The 12,305-nt window shown below is 39.3% G+C and overlaps 1 protein-coding gene across 1 annotated transcript in view; it reads left to right on the plus strand.

The window, feature by feature from the left end:
- The window catches only part of LOC131226059 (mitochondrial Rho GTPase 1-like), a 55,591-nt gene that overhangs the window by 18,022 nt on the left and 25,264 nt on the right, over positions 1–12,305 (plus strand). The window contains exon 7 of the mRNA XM_058221730.1: positions 1,542–1,623. Coding sequence (XP_058077713.1) covers positions 1,542–1,623 — 82 coding nt within the window. The remainder of the gene's footprint in view (positions 1–1,541; positions 1,624–12,305) is intronic.

The raw sequence follows: 12,305 nt of genomic DNA on the forward strand, positions 1-12,305 counted from the left end.
AGGCTGACATCGTGGCGATTCAAGAATCTAAGCTTTAGTCGATTCCTCCAGGTACGAGCCAATCCTTTTGGAATGTGAAGCATTTTGATTGGGTTTCTGTCGAGGCTGTGGGTGCTGCAGAAGGGATTATCCTCCCATGGAATTCTAACAGATGGAGGAAGTTGGGGTCTTTTGCTGGTTGTTTTTCTGTTTCAGTGCTGTTGTGCGACATTTCATCGGGTTTTCGATGGGTTATGTCCGCGGTCTATGGTCCCTGTGCGAAGAATCTTCGGGGTCAGTTTTGGGAGGAATTAGACGTAGTCAGGATTACATGGGGATTCCCATAGTGTGTTGGAAGCGATTTCAATGCCATTCAATTCTCCTATGAGAAGTTCGAAGGGGGTAGGATCACTAACAATGCTTTCTCGGACTGGGTAAATCATCGGCAGATGGTAGATTTACCAATGGATGGGGGCTAGATTCACATGGTCTAATGGTCGGGAATGCGCTTCATTATCGCACCTCGAGAAATTTCTGGTCTCCGCTTCTTGGATTGAGAAAGTCCCCCATGTGGTCTACAGTGGGTTCCCGAGAGTGGTTTCTGACCATCGACCGATTTTTCTCCAATTTGCAGATGTCAATTGGGCCCTAAGCCTTTCAGGTTCGAAGCAGCTTGGTTAGAGATCGACGAGTTTGGGCAATTGGTGGCAAAGTGGGGTGCTTTCGTAGTGGAAGGTTCTGCTAGGTTCAGATTTGGCGTGGTTTTAGAGACTTTGCATAGTCTCCCTGGGCATCCGTTCCATCATTGGTTTTATGGGGCTCCTCTTTGTGTGGCAGTGTTTGTATGGCTGGTGTGGTAGAAGCGAATTCTCATTATAGATAACCTTCAGCGAAGGTCGATGATTCTCCTGAACATCTGCTTCATGTGCATATGTAATGAGGAGTCAATCGATCACTTCTTTATTCATGGCCTCATAGCCTTTAAGGTGTGGGGCTATTTTTTCTCGTCGATACACTTGTATTGGGTGATGTCGATCCTTTGGGCTTGGCATGGGGAGGAGTGGGGAGGACCGGCAAATCCAGGTCAAGGATCCTCATTATGGTGGTTTTCTGGGCTATTTGGAGAGCAAGGAATGGGTGTTGTTTTAACAATATCTGGGTGAGGGTTGAGGACGTTATTAGTATAACTTCCTTGTATGAGTCTTGGATGTGAGTGCGTTTTTCTGCTTTGTATTCGTTGCTTGCCTTTGGCGAGTTTTCTTAATAAAAGTTCAGTTCTCTCTCTAAAAATAAGGGTTTTAGAGTTTCTAAAAGAAGTGATGGTGATTCTGATGAAGTGATTTTGGTTGATTTTTGAATAGAGGCTGATTACTACATTGCACTTTCTTTTTTGCTTTTATTGCGAAGGTTTTAAAATCTGCTATTTATGTCCTCTTGGATCTTGCTGTATAAGATGTTTGCTGTTTGTATTTGAAGGTTTTGTTGGGACTGACTAAATATTGTCTCCATTATATTATTTTTGTAATGTTTACACCCTTCACTATTTATTTTGTCAACTACAGCCCTTGGGCCGAAGGTCCTTACAAAGATGCTGCAGAAAAGAATGCGTTAGAAGGATTAACCCTTGAGGGATTTATATCAGAGGTTTGTCTACATAGTTTGTGATTTGTCTGCTTACTTGGTGTCAATCTTTTTTACTATTTGCTTGTAAACCTGATTTGTTTCTTCCTTATGTATGTCAACATCTTTTACTTCGGGTTTCCTTTGCAATTGAGTGTGAAACTTCCTACTAGTCAAATGCATTTCTGAGTTATGGCTTGTTGGATTAGATATTGATGAACTTGTTAATTATCATTGATACTCATTATAGAAAGGTACACAGCTGATGGCTTCAGAATTGTAAATCCAGGTAACTTTTAAAACGGACAATTAAGTTGACAACTATGCAAGCTATGAAATGCTTCGAAGTTGTTGACAATGATATTGCTTTTGACTTGTGATTGCTAGGGAGCCCTTGTGGCTGTTGGTGGAAGACCTCGGGTTCTTTTTGGGAGGGATGCAATTCATAATTTGCAGTATCTTTACCTATTCAGATCTGCCAATAAATTGTTGGTTAAAGCAGCAAATTATGCATGCAACTCTATGTCAAATGCCCCATGAGGGGCAGTTTAGATCCCAAATTATCTTCAATAAACCAGATGCAGTAATAAATATTGGGATTGCAGGCTCAGCTGTTCATGTTTCTTTTAGGTGCAAAGGTTTTCATAGAGGTTTCGCTGGTAAGGATATTGGAGTCTTATGATCTGTTCTAGATATATGATATCCTGATCTGACATGGTATGGAGCGAGTACAGCATACACAATGGTGAAGTTTCTCTGATGAATTAGACACAGACCTTGCTAGTTTGAAGCATGTTGAACTTTCCTAGTTTGAAGGATCTTGGCACAACTGTTCTGCTGTATTTGTTTTGTTTGTTTGGGAAGTGACTTGGTTCCTTTTAGATATATAACATCTTGGCATATGTAGCAAAGACAATACTCTCTTTTTTTTATTGTGCCATGACACATATCCATGTCCATGCCTTTGATGCTCCTAGACAAGTCTAATATAAAAAAGTACTTTTGTTGAGTTATTATATCTTTTATTTATTTTTTGTTTGTTATTATTATTTTGATGGAATTTTTACATATTAATATATTATTATGTAACATTTTATTAATTTAAATAATTTTAAGGACATGTTGGTGACCTTTTGAGTTTAGAACCATGCTGTTGCACACCCCTTCCACATTTGTTACTGACACATCTTTATGTCATGCTGCTTTCTCCATTTGCTTGGGTCATTGTTAGGTTTTTGGAGAACATTGATTTTGTGGTGCATGCTTGGGGATTTGGTGCTGTTTTTGGGTCAGGGGTAAATCAGGGATGAAGATCAGTTTTAGCAGGGGGATAGAGGAAATAGAGGGAAGAAAATTGGTGAAAGGAAACTTTAAAGTATTTAAAACTTTCAAGGATTTAAAACTCACTCTTATACCAAACTAATGCAACCAATTGAAATGATCAGATTGCATTCCTGGCCTGTTTAGATCCCAAATTATCTTCAAACCACATGCAATTATAGCAACCGAAGAGCCTACTTGTGTGTTTAATGCAGCGTAACCGCTTGAAGACACGCTGTTGCCTCTCAATGCGACATGTGGAGGAGTTAGTAATGATAAATGCAGAACGGCATTGACGGAGGGTGTGGTGCTCACTGGGGCGAGAGATGGAGAGAGGGCTGATCTCCTCTCGACATGTGGCATTTTAGCAGGCAAGTTTCGCCTCATAGCATATGTTAATGGAGACACATGCCAGGGTGACACCATCTAGTTTGAAACAACTTCGATATATGAATTGGCACCTCTATGCGATATCTATCGTGTAACATGTGAGGAAGAGGGAATGTGAGAACATGACCTATTCTTCCTCACATGCTGAGGGACTTAAGGTCATGTCCAGAATTTGCGTACAGCAATCCTGAAGGCTCATTTTCATTTGTGTTGTTTGAACCGACAAGGCTCGGAGACAACTTTGGCCGTTTGAAAGTTTTCATATCTGAAATTGAAGATGATCAAATGGTCAATTCATGAAAGAAGAATGATGTCATCTCTCTTCTTCAAACTGCAAGGGATGGAGAAATGGAGCATCCGAGTGTCAAAACAGGGGTAGAACTTGACCTCAGTGGTTGACAGAATCCTAGAAGAGGTTTGGGCAGAGAAATGCGTCATGTTTAGCAAGGTAGAGTTAGAACCCATGCAAGATCTTGAGTACAATGAAAGTGTGTCGGTAACCAGTTATGGATTTGTGGAAGGGAATGCAGAAGGTTCATTGTTTGTCAAAAGCCAATCGGATACAAGGGCCTATGCTTTGGTCCCCCGGAAAGCTTTTCGATCAGTGTGCAACATCATCAGTACTCTTTCAGCAATCTCATGAAAGTGTGTTGGAACCCTACTCTGGTCTGGTGGTAGTTCACAAGGAAGTTCTGTTAGCAGTGGAAACAGAGAACCATGGTTTGGTATCTTGCCAATTAACGAGGTTAGATTTCATTGGAACTCCTAGTCTGTCTCAGCAGAAGGTATGCAAAGTGTCTATGGCGCTGGGGATGAAACATATTGAAAAAGTAGTGTTTCAGATGGCGCGATTAGTGGTAGTGTCTTTAGAGGATAGGCCGGGTCATTATATTGCATTGTTTGAATTGTAGAGGAGAGGTAGGACCCTCAATCAACCAATTTTGTGTATTTAAAAATTTGGAGAGAGAAGAGAGAACATGGGATCAATGAGTTCGGCTACAGTTGATAAACTAATGACTCGGTTGTCCCCAAGAATATTGGCAAGGGATAAACAGGGTAGTTCAGTGCCCAAATGAGGATACTCAGTTGGAATGGCAGAGGTTTGGGTTGTCTGCAAAAGAGGGGACATAAGGGATATATGTAAAAGATAAAAACCCAATCAATAGCTTTTCAGGAGACAAAAGTTTGGGTAGTTGATTATCGATTAGTGAATTCCTTTTGGGGAGGAAGATCAAAAGAATGTGTGGCATTTGAGGTGATAGGCTCAGCAGGGGGAATCTTAGTAATTTGGGATACAAATATATGGGCAAAAGAGGACAACTGGATTGGTCAATTTTCAGTTTTGGTGCTATTGCGAGAACTGTCTTCAGGCTTTAATTGGGTCTTTGCAGCGGTATGTGGTCCGACCAATCCGGGGTGTAGGTCTTTATTTTGGGATGAGTTTGGATGAATTTTGCAATGGTGTGTGGGAGGGGATTTTAATGTAGTGAGATTTTTGTATGAAAAATTCAATGGGGGTTGGATTACTCATAGTATGAAAAACTTTTCAAAATGGATAGATAGAATGAAATGGTGGACTTAATGATGGGAGAGGTGAAGTTTACATGGTCCAATTGTTAGATTAAGGCGATAAAATCAAAGTTGGATAGGTTTTTGATTTATTCAGATTGGTTAGAGAAATTCCTGGTAGTTTACCGAAGGGGTTTATCGAGCCTAGTATCTGATCATTGTCCTATTATCTTAGAGGTGGAAGATGAGGATTAGGGCTCCTCTCCACCCCAATCTCCTCCAATCTCTCTTTCCTCTTCTTTCTTTCTCTTAACGTCTAGATCTCTTCCTAATCTCTTTTATCTCTTTCTTTTCTCTCAAACCATCTCCCTAATCTTCATTTCTTTTCTCACTCTCTCTCTTAATCTCTCCCTAATTCTCTATAATCTCTTTCTTTCTCTCAATCTCTCTACTCTTGCTAGCAAAATGTGGTAGAAATGAGAGAGGGTTAGGGAATCTGTGGTAGAATTTTTAGGATAGGGAGGGAATTAGAAGAAAATGGAGGGGTAGAATGGGGAGAGAAGGAAGGAGAGAGGGATGGCTAGGCATGGGCAAGGCATGGGTTGCTTTGACTAATGGGGAGAGAGGCATAAGTGATTGATGGGTTGATTGGACAACCTTGGGATTTGTGCAAGTAGGATCCGCGTGCATTGCGTGGCCCACCTGGATTGTGCCAAAACTATAACTTCCAATCTAGGGGTCGCAATGGGGAGTGCCGTGTGGCATTGGAATCGTAGTGCCCGCGCGATCGCTAGGGTACAAGTCTCGGGGTGTTGTGGTACTGAAATAGGGTCGCGATCAAAACTCGTTGATCTGATTCACTAGGAATGTGCCGACACTGAAAACAAAGCGTATGGTTGGCCTCACAGGGTTACGGGTCTTTCAATATCTGTGATGCGACCAATATTTATACTAGGTAGTTGGCCCGGGCCTGTTCATGTGTCGAACAATTGGTTTGGGCTTGTTTGGACCAGTGGATGTCCCAGCCTTGGCTTAGACTTATGATTGCACTGGCTTTGCTTACTTTGAGTAGTTGGCTCAAATTTGTGGTTTATATTGGATAGTTGGTCTATTCTTATTTGTTCTAAATAGTTGTCCCAACTTATGATTGTGTCGGGTAGTTGGCCCATCCTTGGTTGAGCTGGATAATTAATTCGGACTTGTTTATTTATATTGGATAATTGGTCCATTCTTATTTCTTCCGGATGGTTGTCTGGGTTTATGTTTGTGTTGGATAGTTGGCCCATCCTTGGTTGAACTGGATAGTTGATCTAAACTCGTTGTGTTGGATGGTTGTTTCAGTGGCTCATATCACTGAAGTTGCAGAAGTGTCTTGCAGAAGTGTCTGTTTGCATGAAGTTATTGGTTGTCTCATTGCCTCTACTTCTCATTCACTTGCTCGCCTCTCGTCACAACTAGCATTACTCATCTCCGCGGCCGTGATGCTTTTTTTTTTTCCTTCTGCTTTTAAGAAATCTTTGAGCATGTTAAACGGCTACATGGTACTAATCTTGAGGGCCTATAAGACTCTACAATGAGAAGAAGAAAGGTGGAAGAGAGAAACAATGAGAGAGAGAGAGAGAGAGAGAGAGAGAGAGAGAGAGAGAGAGAGAGAGAGAGATGGCAAGAACATGAGATGGTTAGGGTGTATTGAAGCGGTTAAAAAAAAAGGATGCATTGAAGCCCTTGCCCTCTCCTCTTATTTATAATAGTGTAAACATGAACGGGCCCTATGGACCTTATTATATGGACTTGTGAATGGGCCCCATGGTCCTTATTACATAGACTTGGGCCCAATGGGCCTTATTCAACTATCAACCTTTCAACAGTTGCCAATACCATACACTCTTAACCCATTATAACAAGGGCATGTTTGGTGTTGCTTCTAGCAATTGCATAATTGATTCTCAAGAAACATTTCTTTGGAATTGTTTCTTGAGAATTGCTTATGTGAAAAGGTGCATGTTTAGTAACCATGCATAAGAAAAAACAATTTCCCCATGAAAGTTTCAATGGTGAACGTTGAATCTCCACCGTTTCTGGTGGCGTGTTCCACTTAAGTCTTGGATCTACCTCATTTTTGGACTCATACCATAACATGATATGGCGAAATGTATGGACAATGGATGTCACACGGTCATCACGGTGGGCCATGTTCGTCCCGCTTCTGTGGAGATGAGATATGCTGAGCCCATGCAGGGGTGCAGTACAACTCATGTACACACTGCACGTTTGCCATCATGGCACATGGTTCCAAAATCCAATCCATCCATCCATTTGAATGGCACCCGTAATTTTTTTTTTTTTGGAAAGGTAACACTACCAGGGATTGAACCCTGGATCACCAACACTTACTGCACTGTCTCTACCTGCTCATCTAACGAGTGGGAGACAAAGGCACCCCCACATTGATGTCCTAGGCTCCTAGCGTAAGAATTAGGTTGACCCACTAGTCAGGTGGGCCACAGTTTGCAAAACAAATGTACGGCTCTAAAACACTTGGCTGAAGTTTTCTAACCCATCCACCAGTTTCCAATGAGTGGACCAGATTAATATTAGGGAAAACATGGTTGGATCAACCAGTGATGGCACGTGTGGAGGTGTACGGCTCTACACTCGTGTGCAATTAACAAACCTTCTAATGAGAGAGAGATCTTCGATTTTTTGAGTGCCTTTTGCAAGTTTGTAGAAGCGGAAACAATTGAAGGAAATGGGGAGCTAGGCGTTGCAGAAAAAAACAGAAATTTGGAAAATTGTTTTTTTCTAAAATTGATTAACTAAGTGGCTAACCAAACACTCCTAAAGCCTAAAAATGTTTTTCAAAATCAAAATCACAAAAAAAAGAACACTTTAAAAAAAATAAAAATTCAAAGCCAATTATGCCCTTATAACAACGGAATAATAAAGAAAATGATAGCCAAATTAAATAACAATGCAAGAAAGTAAAACAACCTCAAAATTCAGATCTTGAGAGGTTGATACAAACGTTATTCTAAGGACAACCTTACACCAAAACAGAGTTTATGGTAGGACAACCTTATTTCTAGAAAGGTCTTTGTATCAAGTCTCAAATCGAAGAGGAATACGAAAATAAATATAAACTGAATTGAAAAAACTTGTAATTAAAGATGTATTGTTCTAGGGACAACCATACACCATAAAAATGGAAGGGAAACCTTGCTTGAAAAACTTTCAAATGAAAAAGAAAATCAAGCTTATAAAGGAATAGCAGAAAGTAAATTCTAAGATATTACAAAATTCTCACAAAGAATTAAATAATTACAAAATTCACCACCATACATACATCCCACAAAAAGAATAAAAAATTAGAAGAATAAAACAATCAACCACAACTCAAGGGATTATAGTGGTTCGCCTGTGTGTTCACCAACTGTCAAACAACAGCCACACAAAATGCTACTCCACTCCTAATATCCTCACACAGGGGATATTAGCGTTCACTAAAAATAGGTTTTCCCAGGTCCACCCAAAACCCTTACAATTGTGTCTTTGTATGTGGGCTTACACAATTAAAAAAACCCCACTTCTGAGTTTTCCTGGCTTTCCTCAGATAACCAAAATAACAAGATTTTTCTGGCAAATCTTGAAAGAAACCAAAATAATAGAAAGGAATTTACAATATGTAAAATACGTGAAAATCTCCTTCGTTGTAGCAGCCAGGTAGAACCATATCAAAGTAGATGATTGAATGTCCAAGTTCAATGTCCAGTACTCGATTACAATGGTTCTAGTTCTAATAGATTTTAAATTAAACCAAATAGGGCTTGCCTTAATTGATTTTGATTCCAAAGAAAGGGAATAATAATTCCTCTTTATCAAATCAGATTGGAATATAAGAAACAAAATCAATTAAAATAAAGCTAAGGAAAGAGAATATTGGAGCACGGAATTATCTCTCGAAGTTCGACGAAGATTGGCTTGAATACTTTAATTAAATCGATGATTTCTTGAGATTCGTGCACTATTAATAGGTGAGAAGATCGGGTCTTCGATCGTCTAGAGTGCTCTTCGACTAGTCGAAGCTCTAATAAATATTTGAAAAATCTGGCGGGATTTGCTTTGACCGTTCTACGACTCGTCGTAGGTCACCTACGACCGGTCGTAGGTCCTGTAAAGGTTCAGTTGGACTTCGAGTCGTAGATTGTACGGGTCGAAGATCGGTCGACACTGTTCCTACGACGGTCGAATAGATTCCTGGACTAGTCGAAGGCTATCAGATTTTATCCGGAATATGTAACAAACTTACGACTGGTCGAGGAATATCTTAGACTGGTCGAAGCAAGTTTAGGACTAGTTGAAGAAGGCCTAGGACTAGTCGAAGAACAGACCAATCACATGTAAAATAACATTCAACTTATGTATCCGAAATAACCTACTTCTAAGGTCAACCTATGGTCAAACAAACCTCAATTATGAAGTATGGACATTGAAGCATTAGGAACAAGTGACCTTGAAGTATCAGTCTTGAAGTCTTGATGTAGTTGAACTCTTCATGTAACTCAATCTTGAAAGTGGCTTGAGTTTCGGCTTGAGTCTTGAGTTCAGCTTGAATTTCAACTTGAATCTTGAGATCAGCTTGAGTTTCAGCTTGAGTCTTGATTTCAGCTTGAGTCTTGCATTCAAGAGTCTTGTCTTGTGAGCAGTTCTTTCATTCAAGATCTTGAGTCTTGTACTTGAGAGCTTTGCTTGTTGTGAGCTTAGCTTGTTTATGAATGTTGATCCTTGAGAAAGCTTCACTTATGCAAGTTATATATAACAGAGTATAATAGTGATTTTGGCACTACAAATTTGACAACAAACAGGGATAGAAACTATAGCACTTACAATCTCCCCTTTGTCAAATTAGTGACAAAACACATAACCATAATAAACAAAAGTAAAACAACTGGTTAACACCTGCAAATATTCAATATTCAACATTCAACCAGTTTCAACATTCAACCATTATCATTCAACAAGATCAAACATATATTCAAGATCAAACATATATTCCCCTTGACCCCCCTGGGTAACATAACCACTACTACTCCCCTCACAATCACATTAAGAACAAACCATTCTCCCCCTTTTGTCACAATATGACAAAGGAGAACTAAATAAAAGGAAGTCATGAGAGGAAACATGAGGAAGTAAGAGAATAAGAGGAACTCAAGATAGCATCACATATACTCAGCAGAAATATTACATTAAGAACAAATATCCAGCATAAAATATAGATAGAATCCAAATCAAAATCAGCCAAGTGCTAAGTAAGAAAGTTATTACATACAAAAAGTCTCATAGAAACTAGTCAGAACTAGAACTTGAAGATTGAGCAAGAATAGAAGGATCAAGTTGGTGCATGCCTTTGTTCAAGCGCCTAATATATTTGCGCATATACTTGAATTGCATATCATGAGCAACAGACATGTTTTCCAACTTAACATTTATATCCTCAACTCTACCTTCTAATGCACTCAGACGTGCATTAACATCAGATGGTACAAAATGGGATCATTAGCAGAGTCAGAATCCAGTTCCTCAAAAATATCATCCATATTAATATCAACACCAGCTTCTTCAGGACCACCATCAACACCACCACCTTGTTCGGGAAGCAGATCCAACTTCATCTTATTAATATTTGTATTGTTGAAGATCGGATGATGGATAGGTGCTTCATCAACAGCATATCGACTAACATATGAGTAGCCAATACGGTCATAAAGTATGCAAATGGAATGTCACTATGACCAGGATGGAGACGAAATTGAAGAATAAAATGACAGATTAAGGAAGGCAAACAAATCGAGTACCATTTGAGATAGCATGGATAACACGAACCATAAATGAAGTCAGTCGATTTATTACCCGAACGTGGATACTGATTAGACACAAAGATTCTGTGAAGAATTCGTATTTGGGTAACAAATACCTTGCGGGAGCGCATTCCCTTTTGAGTCCATTGAACATCCATATTGCACAAGTCTTTAGTTAGCATACATTTTTCAGCCATTGAGGGTTTATCAGTCAAGTTATGAAATGGAATACCCTCATCATTCACCGGAATTTCCATAAGGGCTGAAATTAAATGACGATCAACGTCAAATGGCCCTTCTCTAGTAGAAATTTGGAAAGTTAAATTATCCTGTGAAAATGCACTAATACATGAAAACATGGATTGGGCAATGGACCGGTATGCAGGCCCACCCCAATGCAATAAGTTAGTCCAACCTACAGCTTCAAGCATAGGAAGGATGTCAAATGGAGCAATGTGATTGACATCAACAGGATGTTCAACGATAACCTTACGAGATCTAATGTCCCTAACAAATGATGGATCATCATTGGGAACAAGAAGATGACGTTTAGAGATAGGGGTTGATCTGGAGGAAGAAGAAGGACCACGTGAAGTAGTTTTCTTCCTCTAGAAGCCATTTGCAACAAGGAATTAAAGGAATAAAGAAGTTGCAAAGGATTGAGAAGTGGGTTTGATCAAAACAGATTTTTCACAACCCAAACCCCAAATCTCAATGATTTTCAAGATAGAGAGCTTCAAGAGAGAAAAGGAAGCAATCTTGACACAAATATGCAAGAAAAACGGATTTGGAACACTAACCTTGAAGAACTTGAAGGATGGGTTCGACGAGTCGAAGTTCGGCTCCAAGGAGAAGAAAGAAAAAATGAGGAAGAAAGTGAAAAATCCCCAATTTGAAGTGAAACCCGTGCTCCACGATTGGTCGTGGGTATCTACGACCGGTCGTACGACTAGTCGTGTATACTCACGACTGGTTGTATAAACCCCAAAAATTCAATTTACTTGCAAATTTTACAAAAATTGAAATATATACAATATTATACAATAAGGCATAAATTATCAATTTAAAATGCACATGCCAAGATCAAATTTCATCTTTTTGAACTTGCTTTTATCAAGAGGTTTTGTGAAAATATCAGCACGTTGATCTTCGGTAGGAATATATTCTAGAGATATAACATTTTCTTCTACTAATTCCCTTATATAATGAAATCTAATGTCAATATGCTTAGTATGAGAATGTTGAATAGGATTTTTTGAAATATTTATCGCACTGGAATTATCACAATGTAATAACATAGAATCTGTTTAATTCCATAATCACTTAGCATTCGTTGCATCCAAACAAGTGTGTACATGCATTACCAGCTGCAATAACTCCAGTTGTTGAAAGTGATATAGAATTTTGTTTCTTACTAAACCAGAAACTAGACAATTTCCAATGAAAAAACAACCACCACGGTTGATTTTCTATCATCTAGATTACTAGCCCAATCAGCGAGTACCCAACTAATTGAACATTGGTTTCATGAGGATACCAGAGACCGAGATTTACGATTTGCGACATATCTAATAATTAACACGGCAATCAAGTGAGATTCTTTTGGATCGATTGATATCTTGCGCAAAT

This window comes from Magnolia sinica, chromosome 14 (genome assembly GCF_029962835.1).
Source record: "Magnolia sinica isolate HGM2019 chromosome 14, MsV1, whole genome shotgun sequence".
Lineage (NCBI taxonomy): Eukaryota > Viridiplantae > Streptophyta > Magnoliopsida > Magnoliales > Magnoliaceae > Magnolia > Magnolia sinica.